Source organism: Hyperolius riggenbachi, unplaced genomic scaffold, assembly GCF_040937935.1.
Source record: "Hyperolius riggenbachi isolate aHypRig1 unplaced genomic scaffold, aHypRig1.pri scaffold_142, whole genome shotgun sequence".
Taxonomy (NCBI): Eukaryota; Metazoa; Chordata; class Amphibia; order Anura; family Hyperoliidae; genus Hyperolius; species Hyperolius riggenbachi.
In genome coordinates, this window is record NW_027152356.1 from 148,515 (window position 1) to 170,029 (window position 21,515).

The window sequence follows — 21,515 nt, forward strand, 5'->3', positions numbered from 1 at the left end:
ATGTCTAGCAGCTGTTCAGAATCACCTAGCAGGCTCCTATTGGCTTCCAGCCGCTAGCAGCCCACTAGGCATTTCTAAACAGCTGCTAGACATCGCTGGAGGCTCGGTAAGTATTTGAGGAGGATTTTTTTAGCATTTTAGGCCAGTTGCTTAACCAGCAAGCACATGTATCCAGCATCAGGCGGGACTTGCCAGTGCCGGATACTCTCAACTCTGCTGTGTTAACATTGGAAACATGCCTTTTGCTCCTAACTTGGTCAAATAGCTCTTTGGAACTACTTGCATCCCCAAGTAATTCTGAAGATGAGTGCAACCCTATTGCGCATGCATAAATTCATACTCATTTAGGCCCAGAACGGGTGAACTCATTCTCTGAACTACTGGGGGAAACGAGTAGTTAGAAAAGCTTTTCGGTTACAAAGATTTACCGGTGGATGGCGATGGAAAGACTTGGTGGATGAAGGAAGGAGACGACTGTATGCTATTCAGAGCACTCCATTCTCTAAGGTATGTATCAAAACTGAAGTGATACCATCAACCTAAATTTACAGGTATCTACAGGTTAAACATTTTATTCAAAATCTTGCAAAAAAAATTATTCATGTCATACCAGATCTGGTTTTGACAACCAATATCACACTAGTTACATAGGTAGCTGGGTTATAGAAAAAAGGCACACATCCACCAGAATCCTTTGGCACCTGGTCTAGTAATAACAAGGATTTATAGTAACCTAATTACTGGCCAAGAAGATACCAAACCAGGGTACATTCAAAGATGGGAAAGGGATGTAGGCTTCTAAGATCAAACTGGATGGGTTAAAATAGCCTGAAAGTATATTCCAGGTAGTTTGTTCTAAAATTGTATAAACAAAGTTCTTCTGGGGAGGTACTTGACCCTTGACTGTTTGGTCAAATTTGTTGGGCAACACATAGAGAGATGTTTCAACATGCAGAGAGATGTTTTCATATGGGCAGGGAGGTACTTTTTACCACATGTGTTGTGAATGTCCAAAAGCACATAAAAAAATAAATTGTCATAAAAAATCTGACCCATCAGGTCCATGCTAATGGACAGGCTCAGATGGCTCATACATGCACAGTAGCATGGACCCTCTCGGGCTTCAGCAGAAAAAGCTGAGCTTGATCGGGTCCTGCTACTGTGCTAGCATGAGCCATCAACAAGGGCTTGTCCATGGTTTTCCAGAGGACACAGCACTTGGATAGGCCAAGGCCAGTGGAGGAGGACAGGGGAAGCCCCTGGATGATTCAGATGCCTGCATTTATTGAGGTGAGTACCCATTTAGGATTCTTTTGCTTTCTATCATAAATATACCAGCTTATGGGTGTTTTGTTTCATAGATCATGGTATGGGCTAAATGGATATAAAGCTTCCCCTTTTACTAGATGTCCTGACCATACTCTGTACTTATGAAAGGTAGCCATGACTAAGGACCACTGTGGTGCAAAACATGTCTGCTCTCCTGTTGCTGGATGTACCTTGTGAAGAAGATTGAATAACGTTTATATTTTAGCCTAATTGCCATTGACAAGACTTGTCCAGTCTTGTCCAGTCTTGGTCCAGCTCTGCCAACTTGGCTTCAGTGCAGGTTGAGCTGTATTCTGCAGTGCCTCTTTTATATGTTAGGCTATATGACCTAATATGAAACAAGCCAGATGAACTCTCTGACTACCATTTTATCAATATCTATATTTCATTGCTGTAATTTACCTTTATCTCGACAGAAGCCCCATTGTTTGTCATTATCATAGTTGCTGGTTGTGGCACACCATAGCCTGCGGTCCTCTTGCCCAGCTTCAGTGCATGCATCAAACTGGATGCCACCATAAGTAAATGGAAAGACACACGGTGCACCATCTGCATTTCCTCCTACTGTGGGCAGTGCTATGGAAAATAGACAAAAAGTGGAGTTAAGATCCTTGTTTTATTTTGCAGATGCTCAAAGTAATATGTTAAACATGACTGCTGATATCTCTTGCTGTGACCCTCTCCTATTCAAATTTCCATGCTGCTGGGAAGCAGTGCTTGCCATCAGATATGAGCACTAGCTTAGACCTACTGAGAAACAGGTCTAAAGCCCCTAATGCATGTCTTCTGCCACAGTAACCTAGCATCTGGGTATTTGACCAAATTAGTCAAATACTGCTCTCTCCACCACTGAAGGGAGGCTTTGGAAGTCTTCGGGAGCCCGAGTGCTCCCGAAGATGGGCCACTCCATACTGCACAAGTGCGAGCGCCCTCTCTCGCACTCTCATACATGTGCAGCATGGAGCCTGGAGGACTCTGCTACAGAAGACTTCTGAAGTCCCCTGGGGTGGGGGATTTAAACTGGGAAGCCAGCACTGCACCGATGGCACTGGGAGAGGAGAGGAGAGGGAAGAGAGAGAGGGTACCCAGTGATAAGCTATGGTGGTAGTAGCCATGGAGGGCAGCAGCTGGAAGGAGACTCTTTAATCAAGATTTACAGCAGAAGAAAGAAATAAAAGATGAAAGTGACTGATAGAAATAAAAAAAAGAAGAAAAATGCAGAGGAAGTATTTTTTTTCTTTTTAATTAAAACAAACCTGTGAGCTTAGTTAATTAAAAAAATTGACACTTACCTTTGGGAGAGGGAAGCCTCTGGAGCTTCCAGAGCCTTACCCCATCCTCCTCCATCAGGCAGTTCCAGAAGAATTTTACTTAGCATTTTGAATAGTGATGAGCAGAAATTATGTCTATGCATAATTATGCATCGTAATACGCAGTTATGCATCCTAATGGTAATGCAAAATTTCAGGAAAAGAGTAATTCATTGTGTATGTAATTGTAAGCATTCGTAATTACACATGAATTTACGCATACTATATGCCTAATTTCGTGCTGAGTTTGGAGGCGAATAGCAAAGCCACCATACATGCTATTACTACCAAAATTGCTACATATTTTAAGGAGAATACTAGGTACAAGGTAAAAAAAAAAAGAATTGTTCAAAAAGACCTTGTTGTTTTTGAGAAAATTGATTTTAAAAATACAAAGAAAAAAAATGTTTTTTTAACTGAGATTTTTCTGAGTTTAAAATACATTTTTTTTGCATTTCTGAAATCGATTTTCTCAAAAACGACAAGGTCTTTTGGAAAAATATATATTTTTGACTTGTACTCTCCTTAACATATGTAGCAATTTTGGTAGCAATAGCCGGTATGGGGGCTTTGCTATTCACCACCAAAGTCGGCACGTAATTACGTGTAAATTCTGACTGATTAAACAGTCAATAGGGTTACAAATTTGTAATTAAGTATAGGCGTAATTGCGAAAATGTACGCATAATTTCACGTAATCGTAATTCGCTGATTACGATCATCACTGATTTCGAATTCTGAGTTGTTATTCCGATTTCAGATTCTAGTGCATGCATTTCAAGTTGGAGCAAGGCAGCCATCAGCAACCATGCCGACCAGCAACGTTCATTACTGGGCACCACCCACCTCGCTCTTACACCGTGTGTTGCACAAACCTCATTTCGAATTGTCTGATGCACTGTTAGTATGGAATAAAGCTGTTGTGTCATGGAGTACTACAGTGCTGCCTCCTGTTCTTTTGCCTGAAGTTTACGTCTTATGCATTTTGTGGTTGAGCACGCCGTCTGAGCAATAGCCTGACATACACTGAGCAGTGCTGATGTCCCTGTCCAGTCCTGCCAGAAGCCTGGATGGTGTAAGTGTGCCATACCTTTTTTCCCTATTCTTATTTTTTATTCCACAGCTCTATATTATTGTGTATCTAGTGTTTAAACCAAATTGCATGACCTTAAGTGTGCTTATTATCTCTAGCACTGTACTGTATGTGAATTACATTTCTATAATGCATTTGTTTTACCTTTATGAGGACAGAAGCGCCGTTTGAGGTCAATGTCATAGTTCGTGGTTGTGGCACACCATGGCCTCCCATCATCCTGTTCGGTGCTAATGCAGGAGTCATACCGAGCGCCACGATAAGTAAAAGGGAAGACACATGGTGAAACATCTACGTAGTCTTCATTGTACAATGCTATTAAAAAAAAATAAAAGGATATGTAGAATTCAGAAGCATCCTTTCTGCTCTCAGATGCAGAAGATCATGAGGAAATGTGTAACACTTGATTGATTTGGTAACTATGGCAGCTTAAACAATATGCAGACTCAGCCTCTTCATTTCCTACTATCAGGTGTGTGCACTGCAAGGGATGCTCATTCGGATTCTGCGGAAATGAAATTTTCCCATTACTGATCAGAAATCGGCACTTCCGATCGGAATTGAAAAACAAATCGGATTTCTGCAGAAATACCACATTACCGCAACTTGGTAATTTTAGCGCAATCACAAAACCCAGAAGCAGAGTCAACTCGGAAGTATTTGGCCAATCAGAGAATGCAGAGTCAACTCGGAAGTATTTAATCAATCAGAGAATACAAAAAAAATGACTGCAAACCAGAATCGGAAAATGGAAATCAGAAATCGGTAAACCACGGAATCAGTCATTGGCATTGGTGGAAATAATAATTTCCTTGAAATCAGAAATCAACACTTCTAACCATCACTAGTGTGCTCCCATTTGGGTACAAGAAAGGTTTGAATAAAGTGAGGTGTAGCTTTGGGAGTTCATACAGCAAGTCCATCTAGAAATAAATCATGTATTATTCCTGGTGATACATAGATGCATCTGGACAATGCTGATGTTCCTTTAGCATCATAGATTGGATCATATTTGGTAAATCTAAAGGTGGACATACATGGTACAATTTTTATTTTTTTTTCCGATTAGATAATTTAGTTCGATCTTTCCGTTAGATCGAATATAAAGGTTTTTCCAGCAAGTCTGATCTGATTTTTCTAAAAAAAAACCAAAAAAAAAAACAGGATAATCGTTCAAAATTTCTTGATCGAAAAAAAAAAATATATTTTTAACTTTCATTTGATTTGATCATTTAGATCGAATAAACGGGATAATCAAACGTTTTTATTGTACCATGTATGGCCACCATAACTCCCAGTTTGGAAAATATCGTAATAAAGAAGAGCACAATTCCAATGGGCCTATTCACAGCCCTGATGGTGAAAATAGTCCATAATGTCATCCATATGTTTCCAAACATGTATATGCAAACGAGCAATCCTCTTGCTTCAAATCACTATTTCTGTATGCCTTGAAGATGCTGCAGCTATATGGCGAAACTAGTTGGTGTTACTCCCATCTCCTGCCTGCCATCGCCATCTGCAGTATGACTCACACCAGTGACCATAATTCATGTGTTATTTAATTGCTGCAATGAATCTGTTTTACCTCGATCATGACAGAAGCCCCATTTGGGGTCATTATCATAGTTTCTGGTCGTGGAACACCATAGCCTGCCCTCACTTTCTCCAAGGCGAGTGCATGAGTGATAAATAGTTCCATTATAAGTAAAAGGGAAGACGCAAGGTGAACCATTTGCATTTCCTCCTATTGTAGGTAGTGCTGTCAAAAGACACAAAAAAATGGTTATGAAGAGATGAAGACATTCCTATATCTTAAAGAAGCACAAAGCAATTAAGTTAGACTTATGTTAAATCATCTTTAAGAGAAAAGAAAGGCAATAAAACATAATAAGGTCTTACAGATGCAAGCTGAGGATGTATAGGCCTGGGAATTAGGTAACAATACCTACAGTAGTAAAACAAAAATATTTTAAACCTAATAGTAGTAGCAATAGAGTATTGTATCATGTTACAATAATTTTTGAATCCGGATGATACAATTTATTGGCTAACTCAGAAGTAAAGAAGTAAGCTTTCGGCTAATAAGCCTTCTTCAGACTTTGTTCCTGTATATTAACCTCTTAAGCGGTATGCTGCCTCAGGAGTCCCCCAGGATTAATCTATTAGGTTTGGTGTCTGATGTAAATGCTAGTATATCCCCATCCAGCCTCTATATACATTACCCAGCCTCTAACCAGTGTTCGCCGCAGCCTACATGCACTACGTCATGCATAGTCCCGGTTAGGAACTACAAGTCCCACAATGCATTGTAGGAGTCTGACAGCCACAGTCAGAATTCATAAAGGCAAATGCATTGTGGTTTGTAGTTCTTTATCAGTTGGAGAGCCAAGTTTGCCTATCACTGGTATAGGTAATGGCTCTTTCTGTTGCTTTCAAATGCAATGAATAGTTACATTTATCGATAGAAAAAAATGTTTTAATAAATGTTATAGCAAGCCATTTACAGATGAGCAGCGGCGGTTTCAGCTTCAAATTTTTTTGGGGAGGGGCACGATGGCTAGCTGGTGGAGCTTATTTGGGTGATCAAAATAGATGTGTGTATAGTGAACTTTAGATCTTTTTTGCCTAAGCAGGTGGTAAAATTAAGGCGAGTTCGGCAATGATACAAACCAAATGTAAACATCACAAAAATAACTCAGAGGTTTTTGAGCAGAGCAGATTGTCAAAATGATGGCGCAATTATTGAAGAAACGTTTCCTAAAGATGTACTTGGCTAGTTTGCTGGCATGCTTTAACCCTAACTTGCTAGCTAGCTGCTCCTGTGTGGACAGATCACAGACAAAGCATTCCAGTCCCAAGACTGTGTCTCATGACTCTACAAGCTAGGGGAGGGGGAAGAGGCAGGAGGGAGAGAAACACTGTGTGAGTAATTCCTTATCTTGGTAGCTAAGTATTGCTGGGGATTAGAGCTTGTATTTTACAGACATGAGGTTTTGAATCAGGATTACTATCTTGACTCAAAACTTCATGTCTTTAAAATACAAGCTCAAGTTTATTTGGCTAATTTAAAAGAAAAAACAGTACGCTTTAAGTTTGGAAGCCTGATTTAGACTCTATTTCTGTTGACAACATTGGAACATACAATCAGATGGGTGTAGAGAGATTTTTTGCAAATATGAGTGTCATCCAGTTACATTAATTACAAGGGATCTTGCAAGCATGTTGAGGTATTTATGACAGGTAGATAAGACTCTTGGGGCTTGATTCACAGAGCGGTGCTAACCTACTTAGCACGTCTACAGTCTTTAGACGTGCTAACCAGGGTGCTAAGTAGGTTAGCAGCGGATTTCTCAATCAGATCGCGCGCTAACTTTGTGCGCAAACTTTTATGCGCGAAAACTCGTTTAGACATGCTAAGGGGGTTTTCACAGGCGTGCTAACAGTTAGCACCGCTTTGTGAATCAAGCCTTTGGTATACTTAACACCTGCATAGATTCAGGCTGACATGGAGTGTTTTTAACAGACCCTATCTTGTTCACTGTACACTGCTGGAGACTGTAAGCTGTTAAAGGGATACTGTAGGGGGGTCGGGGGAAAATGAGCTGAACTTACCCGGGGCTTCTAATGGTCCCCCGCAGACATCCTGTGCCCGCGCAGGTGCTCACCGATGCTCCGGCCCCGCCACCGGTTCACTTCTGGAATTTCTGACTTTAAAGTCAGAAAACCACTGCGCCTGCGTTGCCGTGTCCCAGATCCCGCTGATGTCATCAAGAGCGCACAGCGCAGGCCCAGTATGGTCTGTGTCTGCGCAGTACACTCCTGGTGACATCAGCGGGAACGAGGACACAGCAACGCAGGCGCTGTGGTTTTCTGACTTTAAAGTCAGAAATTCCAGAAGTGAACCAGAGGCGGGGCCGGAGCATTGGGGAGTGGCTGCGCCAACACAGGATGTCGGCGGGGGACCATTAGAAGCCCCGGGTAAGTTCAGCTCATTTTCCCCTGACCCCCCTACAGTATCCCTTTAACTGTATGTTACTGAGTTGGTGGGTCAATCAGAGGGGCACAGTGTTTCCAAGGGGGGGCCTCTGCCCCAGTGTAGCACTGCCCATGCAGATAAGATGAGTGGTGAGAGATAGATAAAGTCTAATATTTTGTAATGTATGCATACACAAGTATTTGTATTCATTTTACCTTGATCAAGACAAAAGCCCCATTTTTTGTCATTATCATAGTTTCTGGTTGTGGCGCACCATAGTCTGCGGTCATCTTGTCCAGCAGCAGTACATGAGTTATAATAAATACCACGATAAATAAATGGGAAGACACATGGAGATCCATTTGCATTTCCTTCTACTGTAGGTAGTGCTATAGAAGAGAGATACACAAAATAATGTTATACATCATTTCTTCGAGGGCTCTGATAGGCTTACTTCTGTTCTATTACAGGAAGGCTATCATATTGCGATGAAAACATCCAGATCCTTTTGGGCTACAGAACTGGAAGAAATTAATTAATAACTCGTTACACCAATACAAAGCTGCTAATATAGCAAGAGGGTGTGCCTCTAAGTTTGGAAAAATATGGAATACTAGCCTACCCGCGGCGTAGCATACACCGCATAAGGGGGTAGAGGGCAGGAAGGGGGTATTGGGCACAGCGGTGGGGAGGGGGGTCGGACCCCCCCTCACCTGGGTCCACCATGTGCGCTCCCCCTCCAACTTAAGCTCAGCAGGACCCCCCTCACCTGGGTCCCCATGTGCATTCTCCCTGCAGCTTAAGCTCAGCAGGACCCCCCCTCCCTCACCTGGGCCCCCCATGTGCGCTCCCCCTGCAGCTTAAGCTCAGCAGGACCCCCCTCCATCACCTGGGTCCCCCATGTGTGCTCCCCCTCCAGTTTAAGCTCAGCAGGACTCCCCTCCCTCACCTGGGTCCCCCATGTGCGCTCCCCCTCCAGCTTAAGCTCAGCAGGACCCCCCTCCCTCACCTGGGTCCCCCTCCCTCACCTGGGTCCCCCATGTGCGCTCCCCCTCCTGATTAAGCTCAGCAGCAGCCGCCACTATTAGTAAGAGGCAGCGGGCGGGGATGACTCACCTCTTCCACGTTCCAGCATGCGTTCCACTGTCGTCGCTTCCTGTAATGCTACCCACTGTATTGGAGTAATTTGCCTTCTTAAAACAGAAGGAAATCTGCAATAATTCAGCTATAAGTGAGCATTTGTGATTACCCACAATGCGCTACTACTAAATATGCATATTATCCCTTTTCACCCTTGGTAAGCCAAGCAAGCATCCAGAACTGCCGATGTATAGCAAGTATATAGCTTTAAATTTTACACAGTCATATGAAACCCACATGTAGACAGCCTGTTTCAGACTTTTGGTCCTCATCAGTACTTAGCAAGGATTGATATGGCTGTATGAGATAGGGCTTGGACCAGTACAACAGAGTAACCAAGCAGCTCAGGGTGACCCAAACCTCATGGAAAGTATAGGGGATAAAAGGGACCAAAAAGACCTCCTACTAAAAAAAAACAAAGCTTGGTGTAATTTGCCTTCTTAAAACAGAAGGAAATCTGCAATAATTCAGCTATAAGTGAACATTTGTGGTTACCCACAATGCACTGCTACTAAATATGCAAATTATCCCTTTTCACCCTTGGTAAGTCACGCAAGCATCTAGAACCGCTGGTGCATTAGTGTTGTCCGGATCATGAACGATTCGGATCTTTGATCCGAATCCTTTTTGTGAGTCGAATCATCCGGATCATCACAGTGAACGATTCGGATCACAGTGGAAGAAACAGGAAGTGCAGGATCAGGTTACTGGCACCACAGGCAGCAGCTCTTGGTTACAAAGTTAACTCCTTGTCTCACACGCCAAATATCACTGCTGGCAATGTGTACTACTACTCACACACCAAATATCACTGCTGGCAATGTGTACTACTACTCACACACCAAATATCACTGCTGGCAATGTGTACTACTACTCACACACCAAATATCATTGCTGGCAATGTGTACTACTACTCACACACTTACTATCAGGTCCAGTGCACTCCAAAAATGCTAGCAGATCTGCAAAATGCTAGCGTTTTTTGGAGCATATTTTCAGAGCAATTCTAGGCATGTTTAGAGACGTTTTCTAAACATGCCTAGCGGTTTTAGGAGCGTTTTCGGGTAGCAGATTACACATATTGTTATGCACCCGTCCACACCTATAATCGCAAACTTTTGCGGGAGTGATTTTCCCGCAATTAACGCAGAAAAATCACTGGACACTGCGCGGTTTTGGAGCGATCGCGATTAGCGTGCTTTGCACGCTAATCACAATCGCTAAACGCAAACTGCTGCATGAAACATGTTTGCGGTTATCGCTAACCACAAACGCAGTAGTGAGAACACTGTCATTTGCAACAATGGCTATCATTCATAAAGCATTTCCGCATGCGGAAATGCTAAAAACAGCTGACTTTACCGACCACTCGGCAAAGTCAGCATTCATAAAGGCTCTTTCCGCATAAAAAAATGACACTACCGAGCAGAGTGATAAATCACCGCCTTGTGCGGTTATTATCGGAACAAATGTAGCAAAATGTTAATTCATAAAGAATACCGCCAGCGGTGCAACGTCGGAAAGTCCCGCTCCCTCTGATGTGGCGATTCCAATGTAAATGAATGGAGACACACAGACCTCCCAGGCAGCTGCAGCAGAGCGGAACACGGAGAAATGTATCAACTCGGCAGCTTCCGTGTCTCCGCAAGCCTACCGCCAGCCTAGTTCGGGGAATCTCCGCACTGCTAACGCACCTGGATATTTCTTTATGAATGCCCACCCAGAATACTAAAACACCGCCAGCTGTGTTTTTCCGCATTGATTCCTCTTACCGACAGCCTCTTTATGAATGATACCCAATGTGTAGTGGTTTTTACTAAACCGCTAGCGGTTTGCCATGAGTGGCTTTAGCATATAGCATATATCCTTAAATTTTACACAGTCATATCAAACCCACATGTGACAGCCTATTTCAGACTTTTGATCCTCATCAGTACACAGCAGAAATTGATATGGCTTTATGAGATAGGGCTTGGACCAGTACAACAGAGTAACCAAGCAGCTCGGGGTGACCCAAACTACTAAGAATGTATAGGGGGATAAAAGGGACCAAAAAGCCCTCCTACTAAAAAAAAAAAAGCAAACTTGGTGTAATTTGCCTTCTTAAAACAGAAGCAAATCTGCAATAATTCAGCTATAAGTGAACATTTGTGGTTACCCACAATGCACTGCTGCTAAATATGCAAATTATCCCTCTTTGCCCTTGGTTTAATATGGCACTACTACTTCTTCTTGCTTGGACCAGCCCCTTCTTCTTGCTTGGACCGGCCCTGGGGGCAGGGCGCTACGTCTTCTTCTTGCTTGAAGGTTGAGGGACTTACTCTATTATATATATAGAAGATATGGAATAAGTCTAAAGAAACCACTTGGACTGTTTGGAGGTTGTGTAAGTTTGGAATTGGTGGCGGGTCCAGGATTGTGCTAGACATGTTACAACTAGTGAGGACTGTTTATGGTTAGGTGTCTACCACTCATCTGCGTGTGAAGACTGGTAGGGAATGTGTTGTGATTTGCTTTTTAATTTTGAAAATCAGTAAAAGTATATATATATATATATATATATATATATATATATATATATATATATATATATATATATATATATATATATATAAAAAAATCTTCTCTATTTTACTGTGACATTGGAAACATAGTGCAGCAAAGTCCCCTTTATCCGAAACTCAGGCAACCCGAAGTCTCAACTAACCGGCATACCTCAGTGATAACAAGGACTTTGCTTTTGGCTGGTTTTTGGACTTTTTAAATACTTACCTAGCCCCTGGCAATGTCTAGCAACTGTTCGGAATCACCTAGCAGGCTCCTATTGGCTTCCAGCGTCTGTGCATGCAAGTTGTTGTGAAACATGACCCAATGCAGATCAGCTGACATGCTGACTTCCATGCACGAGGGAAGCTGGAAACCCGCTAGCAGCCCTCTAGGCAGGGCCAGATTGGTACTTTATACCTCCCAAGGCCCACTATCGCCAGCTGCCCCCGGACTGACAGCATCCAAACTCCCCCAACTTTGTAGGGATTAGATTGTAAGCTCCTCTGAGGTAATGCAGGAATTAAATTATAATTAGATTATAAGCTCCTTGGTGAGCTCAGAGGCCACTGCGTGTTCCCATTTACTCCCCCTTCATCCCCCTGAGTGCCAGATCCGGCTGTTGATAGCCGCCCACCGCTATGTGCAAACTCTGTATGGCAGGATGAATGTTCAGCATGCAAACTTCTACTGCTGCCCACAGCCCGCCCCTTGCTTTCCTGGTGCCCTAGGCCATGGCCTTTGTGGCCTTGCCTGAAATCCAGTCATGCCTCTAGGTGTTTCTGAACAGCTGCTAGACATCGCTGGAGGCTCGGTAATTATTTGAGGAGGATTTTTTTTTGCATTTTAGGCCGGTTGCTTAACCAGCAAGCATATATATCCAGCATCAGGCGAGACCTGCCAGTGCCGGATACTCTCAACTCTGCTGCGCTAACATTGGAAACATGCCTTTTGCTCCTAACTTGGTCAAATAACTCTTTGGAACTACTTTTTTCCCCAAGTAGTTCTGAAGATGAGTGCAACCCTACTGCGCATGCATAAAATCATACTCACTTAGGCCCAGAAGGGGTGAACTCATTATCTGAACTACTTGGAGAAACGGGTAGTTAGAAAAGCTTCTCAGTTACAAAGATTTAGCGGTGGATGGCGACGGAGTGACTCAGTGGCTGAAGGAAGAAGAATGCTGTATGCTATTCAGGCCTTTCCCTTCTCCAAGGTAAGTATCAATACTGAAGTGATACCGTCAACCTAAATTTACAGGTATCTGCAGGTAAAATATTTTATTCAAAATTTTGCAAAAAAAAGTATTCATATCATACCAGATCTTTTTTTGACAACCAATATCACACTAGTTACATAGGTAGCTGGGTTATAGAAAAAGGCATACATCCACAAGAATCCTTTGGCGCCTGGTCTGATAACAAGGATTTATAGTAACCAATTTACTGGCAAAGAAGATACCAAACCAGGGTATATTTAAAGATGAGAAAGGGATGTAGGCTTCTAAGATGAAACTGATCTTTGTTCTAAAATTGTATAAACAAATTACAAAGTTCTTCTGAGGGGGTACTTGACCCTTGACTGTTTGGCCAAATTTGTTGGGCAACATATAGAGCAGGGGTAGGGAACCTATGGCTCGGGAGCCAGATGTGGCTCTTTTGATGGCTACATCTGGCTCACAGACACATCAGTAGGGGTTGGTTCACTAAGCTACACTGCTCAAGCAGCACATCTTAGTGTGGCAGCGCAAGTAACCTTTTCAAAGTGACAACGCTACTGCTGTAGCATGCACTACTAAGTTAAGCTCCTCCAAAACGATCAGCTGCTCCAACTGTCCCACTCTGGACTTTGTGACTTTGTAGCACGAGATCCCTGCACTTTGATTGTCCCAACAGGGCTGCCTGTCACTTGTCAGGCAGCCTATTGGGCCAAAGTGCAGGGCTCTTGTCCCACAAAGTGAATCAATCCCCAAGTCAGCTAGCTAATTGTACAAGCTTATATATATTAACTAGTGCGCTCCTCAATGACAGTTTAACAATAATATATCTGCGTACAGTTGGATCGCTAGTTTCAAATGTGTGTGTCACACTCAATGAGGTTTAGTATATAAAGAAAAAGCGCTCAACAACCAACATTATGCAACCCCCCCCACCCCCCCACACACACACACAACTAGTCCACAAAACTTGATGGGCGTGATTGGAAGGTTCTCAACAGGTAGTCCGTCCCATAAGATCTTCATATATAATACATATTAATAATAATATGCTCTCACCAGAACCGTATGCCAACCATCAAAGATCAGCTTTCACGTTTTATGGACAATTTCAGCACTCCTCAGTCGGATCAGAGTCCTCCACTGGTTCAGAGCTCCATAACCATACGTATATGTATCATAAAAGAGAGACACAGCAATAGTGTGATACCGTTTTGAACTATATTATCAAGTATCACCCATGCTCCCACTAAATACACAAAACACCTTAAGTGCCTCCACCAGATAAGCACTCAGGCCTCTCACCAGATAACGTGGCCGACCCCTCACAGACCAGCAACTTCAGCTTGTTAAATGAATCTTTTCTTATCCACAGAATGATCTAGGACTCAAGCAGGCTCAACATAGCATAATTCCATTTATTAAAATAGTAAAAAAGAAGCAATTGCACTTACAAACATCCAATTAAAATGCGCATGTAAAACAATCCTCGAGGTGAATTCAGCGTCTGACCGGCTCCTACAGCGCCGCCCGACTAGTTTCGTCACTCAGACTCATCAGGAGTGCTGAAATTGTCCATAAAACGTGAAAGCTGATCTTTGATGGTTGGCATTCGGTTCTGGTGAGAGCATATTATTATTAATATGTATTATATATGAAGATCTTATGGGACGGACTACCTGTTGAGAACCTTCCAATCACGCCCATCAAGTTTTGTGGACTATTTGTGTGGGGGGGGGGGGGGGGGTTTGCATAATGTTGGTTGTTGAGCGCTTTTTCTTTATATACTAAACCTAATTGTACAAGCTGTTAGTCGGTATTTCTCCTGTCTGGCTCTCAGGGAAATTGCTGATGTTGCTGAAACCCAAGAGAAGCTGAAGACTTGTCTGACACTTCCGCTGCCCGGAGGATCAACTGTGTACACATCACCACAGCAACAGGGACGTGAGCCCTACCACCCAGTTTGAAACATATTGTATGGCTCTCATGGAATTACATTTTAAAATATGTGGCGTCTATGGCTCTCTCAGCCAAAAAGGTTCCTGACCCCTGATATAGAGAGATGTTTCAACATACAGAGAGATGTTTTCATATGGGCAGGAAGGTACTTTTTTCCACATGTGGTGAGGATGTCCAAAAGCACATTAAAAAAATAAATTGTCAGAAAAAGCCTGACCCATCAGGTCCATGCTAATGGACTGGCTCAGATGGCTCATGCACAGTAGCATGGACCCTCTTGGGCTTCAGCAGAAAAACCTGAGCCTGATCGGGTCCATGCTACTGTGCATGCATGAGCCATCAACAAGGGCTTGTCCATGGTTTTCCAGAGGACACAGCACTGGGATAGGCCAGTGGAGGAGGACAGGGGAAGCCTCTGGATTATTCAGATGCTTCTATTTATTGAGGGGAGTACCCATTTAGGATTATTTTTGCTTTCTATCATAAAGATACCAGCTTATGGGTGTTTTGTTTCATAGATCATGGTATGGGCTAAATGGATATGAAGCTTCCCCTTTTACTAGATGTCCTGACCATACTCTGTACTTATGAAAGGTAGCCATGACTAAGGACCACTGTGGTGCGAAATATGTCTGCTCTCCTGTTGCTAGATGTACCTTGTGAAGAAGATTGAATAACGTTTATATTTTAGCCTAATTGCCATTGACAAGACTTGTCCAGTCTTGGTCCAGCTTTGCCAACTTGGCTTCAGTGCAGGTTGAGCTGTATTCTGCAATGCCTCTTTTATATGTTAGGCTATATGACCTAATATGAAACAAGCCAGATGAACTCTCTGACTACCATTTTATCAATATCTATATTTCATTGCTGTAATTTACCTTTATCTCGACAGAAGCCCCATTGTTTGTCATTATCATAGTTGCCGGTTGTGGCACACCATAGCCTGCGGTCCTCTTGCCCAGCTTCAGTGCATGCATCAAACTGGATGCCACCATAAGTAAATGGAAAAACACACGGTGCACCATCTGCATTTCCTCCTACTGTGGACAGTGCTATGGAAAATAGACAAAAAGTGGAGTTAAGAGCCATGTTTTATTTTGCAGATGCCCAAATTAATATGTTAAACATGATTTCTGATATCTCTTGCTGTGACCCTCTCCTATTCAAATTTTCCTGGTGCCGGGAAGCAGTGCTTGCCATCAGATATGAGTGCTAGCTTAGACCTACTGAGGAAAGCCCCTAATGCATGTCTTCTGACGCAGCTAACATCTGGGAGCCTCCTTAAATTCAATGGGAACCTTTAAAAAAAAAAAAAGCCAAATACTTACCTAAGGAAGGCTCTGGTTACTATAAAGCCTTCCCCCTCCTCTCCCTGTGCCCGTTCCAGACCAGCGCTGGCTCCCCTGTAGCAGTATTTGACCAAATTAGTCAAATACTGCTCTCTCCACCACTGAAGGGAGGCTTTGGAAGTCTTCGGGAGCCCGAGTGCTCCCGAAGATGGGCCACTCCATACTGCACACGTGCAAGCACCCTCTCTCGTGCACTCATGCATGTGCAGTATGGAGCCTGGAGGACTCTGCTACAGAAGACTTCTGAAGTCCCCCGGGGTGGGTGATTTAAACTGGGGAGCCAGCACTGCTCCGAGGGCACTGGGAGAGGAGAGGGAAGGCTCATTAGGAACCAGAGCCTTCTCTCTCCTTATGTAAGTACCTGGTTTCTTTTTTTTTTTTTTTTTTGAAAGACTCCCATTAGCTTTAACTAAGGAGAACCCAAGAGCTCTCGGCCACTCCACTTCACTACCTGGTGATGCTTTGCCAGTGCCTCCAGCCATATCACAATCCACGCTCCCTCAGCACCTTCACTACCACTTGCTGCCCTGCTGCTGACCACTGGAAATACATGCCACACCCACTTCTCAAAGATGCTTTGTCAGGGCTCACTGAATACTGTAGCTCTGAAAAGCCGGCGAGAAGCAGTGTGTGGCTTGTGCTACGGTGGGGGACCGTGAATGCAAAGGAAGTATTTTTTTTCTTTTTAATTAAAACAAACCTGTGAGCTTAGTTAATTAAAAAAAATAGATACTTACCTTTGGGAGAGGGAAGCCTCTGGATCTCTCAGAGTCTTCCCCATCCTCCTCCATTAGGCAGTTCCAGGGGAATTTTACTGAGCATTTTGAATAGTGATGAGCAGAAATTACACCTATGCATAATTATGCATCGTAATACGCAATTACGCATCATAATGGTAATGCAAAATTTCAGGAAAAATAGTCATTCATTTTGTATGTATTTGTAAGCATTTGTAATTACGCATGAATTTATGCAGAATATATATACCTAATTTCGTGCTGAGTTTGGAGGCGAATAGCAAAGCCCCATACATGCTATTACTACCAAAATTGCTAAATATTTTAAGGAGAATAGTAGGTACAAGGTAAAAAAAAAGAATTGTTCAAAAAGACCTTGTGGTTTTTGAGAAAATTGATTTTAAAAATACAAAGAAAAAAATGTTTTTTTAACTGTCATTTTTCTGAGTTTAAAATACATTTTTCTTTGCATTTCTAAAATCGATTTTCTCAAAAACGACAAGGTCTTTTGGAAAACTATATATTTTTGACTTGTACCCACTATTCTCTTTAACATATGTAGCAATTTTGGTAGCAATGGCATGTACGGGGATTTTGCTATTCACCGCCAAAGTCGGCACGTAAATACGTGTAAATTCTGACAGATTAAACAGTCAATAGGATTACGAATTTGTAATTAAGTATAGGCGTAATTGCGAAAATGTACGCATAATTTCACGTAATCGTAATTCGCTGATTACGATCATCACTGATTTTGAATTCTGAGTTGTTATTCCGATTTCAGATTCTAGTGCATGCATTTCAAGGTGGAGCAAGGCAGCCATCCGGTGGTGCTGAAGATCAGCACTACAGCTCCACATCACCCGGCACACAGGAGCACTATGATGGGTTTGGTGTTAGAAATTAGGAGTGGACGTTAGTGTCAGGCATATGGAGGGACATAGTGTTAGCCCTCATTCACATTGGAGCATTTTACTAGGGATTTCAGCAGCACTTTCTATCGCTGGTGATCATTAGCGTTTTGAAAAGCTCTACTGCAATGTAAAGGGTGTGGCAGTGTTCACACTTAGCAATCACCAATAATTAGTGATTTGCGAACATGCTGCATGCAGCCTTTTTTAGTGAGTTTGGAGTGATTGCATCTCAATGTTTTAGAATTGCAAAATGCAATAGCTCTAAAATCACTTTCCTGTACTGTGAAAAATCATGGGAATATCGATTTGCAAAGCGCTAGTGATTTTGCTACCATTTTGTGAATATTCCCAGTGTGAATGGGGCCTACGGCATAAGTAGGGGAGGTTAGTGTAAGAATTAGGTACTGGGCGAGTTGCTTTAAAATACTGGTAACCGGCACCCAAGTCAACAGTGGTATTGCAACACATACACAAAATTAGATGGAGTTATATTTTCAGAAATATATCCCCAGTGGGCATGAACACAGTTGGCTACTTCCGGATTCCTGCTACGTATATCTATGCCCTTATCAACTTCACTTTCAGATCAGGGGTGTAGGTATATGTATTTGCTTACATACTACTGCTGTTGGCAATCCTGGCGCGCTCCCTTTCACCTTTATTGCAATTCTGCCATTCTGTGATCGGGGAATAGAGATGTCGGCAAACGCTTCAGGAACCGTTCGCCGGCGAACCCCTCACCCTGTACTACTTCCGGGTCGCTATGACCCGGAGTAGTATGGCTGTGCTGGGCCGGCGGTGCACGTTCTTGATTGCACGCCTGTTGCCGGGCACTCTCTGCGCATGTGCGTGACATCATGAGTGACGTCACGCTCATGCGCAGAGAGTGCACCGCCGGCCCAGCGCAGCCGTACTACTTCGGGTCATAGCGACCTGGAAGTAGTAGCGGCCCATAGAGATTCGCTGGCGAACGGTTCGCCAACATCTCTATAGGGGAATGGTAACAGCTTCTCCTCATAGCCAATTACTGTGATAATGATGAATGAAAGCCGACATCAGCAAGATACCGGCATTCATTCACAAAAGTGAAAGTGAACAGATACATGTACATGTAACAGTTCCCGTGTACTGTCTATAGTACTCAGGAAGTAAGTGTGGTGACATTTTGTGGCCAAAAAGTACAAATACAAATACAATCACATACACTATTAAATATAAATCTAAAAACATATTTTATTATTTGTAACTCATTTCACCCCTACCCCATAGTTACCTAAATAAATATATATATATATATATATATATATATATATATATATATATATATATATATATATATATATATATATATATACCTAAATAGGTACCTTAGAGACTTTTTTAATATGTATGTCATGAGTTTATATTACTGTTCTTTTTGTAAATACAGGCTTGTGATTATTGATATAGTATAAATCATTAAAAGGAAAAAAACACACCTTTATTTACAAGTAAAATATTATCACCATACATTGTACTAGGGATATAATTAAAATGTTATAATAACTGGGACAAATGGACAAGTAAAATGTGTGGGTTTTATCTACAATTGTACAGTTTATTTTAAACTTTAATGGCTAAAAACTGAGAAATGATGATTTTTTTTTCATTTTTTTCTTTCTTCACTGCAAAATGCATATACAATAAAATAATTCTTAGAAAAAAAAAAGTACTGCCCAAAAAAAAGCCTAGTTTGTCCAACAGAAAAATATTATATAGATTGTTTCAGTGTAATAAGTAGCGATTAAGTTATTGGCGAATGAATGGTTACATTTGTTTCTGTTCATTGGTCTATAGTATTGTTTATGTTTCCCTAAAGCTACATACATTTCCATAGCTTATACTGTAACATGTGGATGTGATTGTTATGGTAAAATTGTTTTACCTTGATCAGGACAAAAGCCCCATTTGCCATCCTTGTAATCACTACTTGTGGCACACCATAACCTTCTATCATCCTGTGCAGCACTTGTGCAGGCGTAATACTGAATGCCATTATAAGTAAATGGGAAGACGCACAGTGCACCATCTGCATTTCCTCCTACTGTGGGCAGCACTATATAAAATAAATGGACAAATAGAGTTAAAATATTCCATACATCCCAATGCACACTCCCAAAATAATTATTAAAGATTATAAGATGACAGTGCTTTATTATTTTATTGTGAAACATGAACACTGTTGATGCTCTACTTTTTCTTTTCACCAACAGGAGTGTGCACATTTGGGTGGAGGCAAAACCTAATTTTTTTTTTAATTTCCTTCACATTTTTTACATTTAAGTCGCAGCTGCTGACTTTAGTAGTTAATAGCCAATAGTATGTGCTAGAAACACCACATTTGCAGGGTATGTGGAGGAGGACAGTGGGTACAAGAGGAAGAAATAATTTTTTAAAAAAGACCTTATACAGTAGGTTTTGAGAAAATCAATTTTAAAGTTCTACTTCAGAGGGTGGGAAATGTTTCAGCGGCCGCCGACTTTAGCAGTTAATAGCAAAGGCCCCGTATGTGGTAGAAACACCAAAATTTGCAAGGTATGTTAAGAAGAACAGTGGCTTTGGGAAAAACAGTTTTACAGTTAAAGTTAAAAAATAGCAAAAGTATTGCAGTCACTGCGCTAAAACAACAGATAATGTATTTTTTTTCTATGTTCAGAGTGTGAGCCTCTTTAACCCCTGGGTTAGCCAGAATGTGGTGCCCTGGCTGCATGGGGCTTTGCTATACCAGCCCCATGGTCTATGGTATGGGGGCTTCAGGGAGAGGGGCAGCCAAGGATTCCCCTCTCCCCTCGAGCCCTTGTCCAATCCATGGAGAAGGGGCTCCTCCCCACCTTCAGTGCCCCAGGAGGTGGTGGGGTGACAACGCCCTGGGGTGGGGGGGGGGTTTATGGTGGCATCTGGGAGTCCTTTTTAAGAAGGGGTTCCTCAGATGCCCTTCCCCCTCCCAGGAGAAAAGAGTATAGGAGTTCAAAGAACCCCTACCCACTAAAGGGTTAAATTAAATAAAAACACAACAATGAAAAAAGTCCTTTATTTTTCTTAATTAACCAGAAATACTTACCTGTACCTTTAAGAAAATGTTCCCACGCCAATATCCTGGAAATGTCCCACGCTAATTTCCTCTAATCTTGTGAGCTTCATTAAGTTGATTGAAGATCTCTGGCACCCGACGCCACACTCGCTGCTCCCTGCACAGCTCTAGCTATACAAAGTATAGCTAGAGCTAAAGCATCTTTAAATTTTGGCTCCAATGCTCCTTATTGGTCTAATAACAGACCAATGGGAATCAGGAGGATTTTTTTTTCTCTTGTTCACACTCTTCTTCTTAAAGCGGAATATAATCCTGCATTTCAACTTTGCTCTAAACCATTATTTACGGCATATTATATGCAACCAGCATTTTTTTTTACTAGACCAGCATTGGAAGGGTTACACACAGAGCTTTAAAGTTCCTTGGATAGAAATGCAGAGGCATCCGAAGTTTAGATGGATACATTTAAGTAAACACAATGTAACAAGTGGTGAATGTTACACACTCTCTGGCTGTCCTCCAGCTCCTGCACAGTCAGAGAGAGTGAGTCACATTCCACACTTGTTACATTGTGTTTACTTAAATGTATCAATCCAAACTTCGGATGCGTCTGCATTTCTATCCAAGGAACTTTAAAGCTCTGTGTGTAACCCTTCCAATGCTGGTCTAGTTAAAAAAAATCGAAAATTTGATGTTTGCTACTGATGTAACATCACTATTGGAGGAGTCACAGTCAGAGATACTGAAAGTCACAAAAAAAGAGAAATATTTGGTAGATAAAGAGAACAGTTTTGGTAGGGGGAGAAAGGTGAAGGAAGGGAAGGAAGGGTGGAAAGGAAGGAAAGGAAGGAATATAGAGAGAGTTAGCAGAGAAA

General features: G+C 42.1%; 1 protein-coding gene across 3 annotated transcripts in view; it reads right to left on the minus strand.

Annotated features, from left to right (window-relative positions):
* The window catches only part of LOC137543654 (uncharacterized), a 93,441-nt gene that overhangs the window by 56,336 nt on the left and 15,590 nt on the right, over window positions 1–21,515 (minus strand). For 2 of the 3 annotated variants that reach the window (XM_068264780.1, XM_068264778.1), the window contains exons 4-9: window positions 19,495–19,665; window positions 15,449–15,622; window positions 7,927–8,100; window positions 5,321–5,494; window positions 3,877–4,047; window positions 1,732–1,905 (exon numbers count right to left, since the gene is read on the minus strand). In XM_068264780.1, the coding sequence (XP_068120881.1) occupies window positions 1,732–1,905; window positions 3,877–4,047; window positions 5,321–5,494; window positions 7,927–8,100; window positions 15,449–15,622; window positions 19,495–19,665 (1,038 nt within the window). The remainder of the gene's footprint in view (window positions 1–1,731; window positions 1,906–3,876; window positions 4,048–5,320; window positions 5,495–7,926; window positions 8,101–15,448; window positions 15,623–19,494; window positions 19,666–21,515) is intronic. The other variant, XM_068264779.1, reaches the window with a different exon arrangement.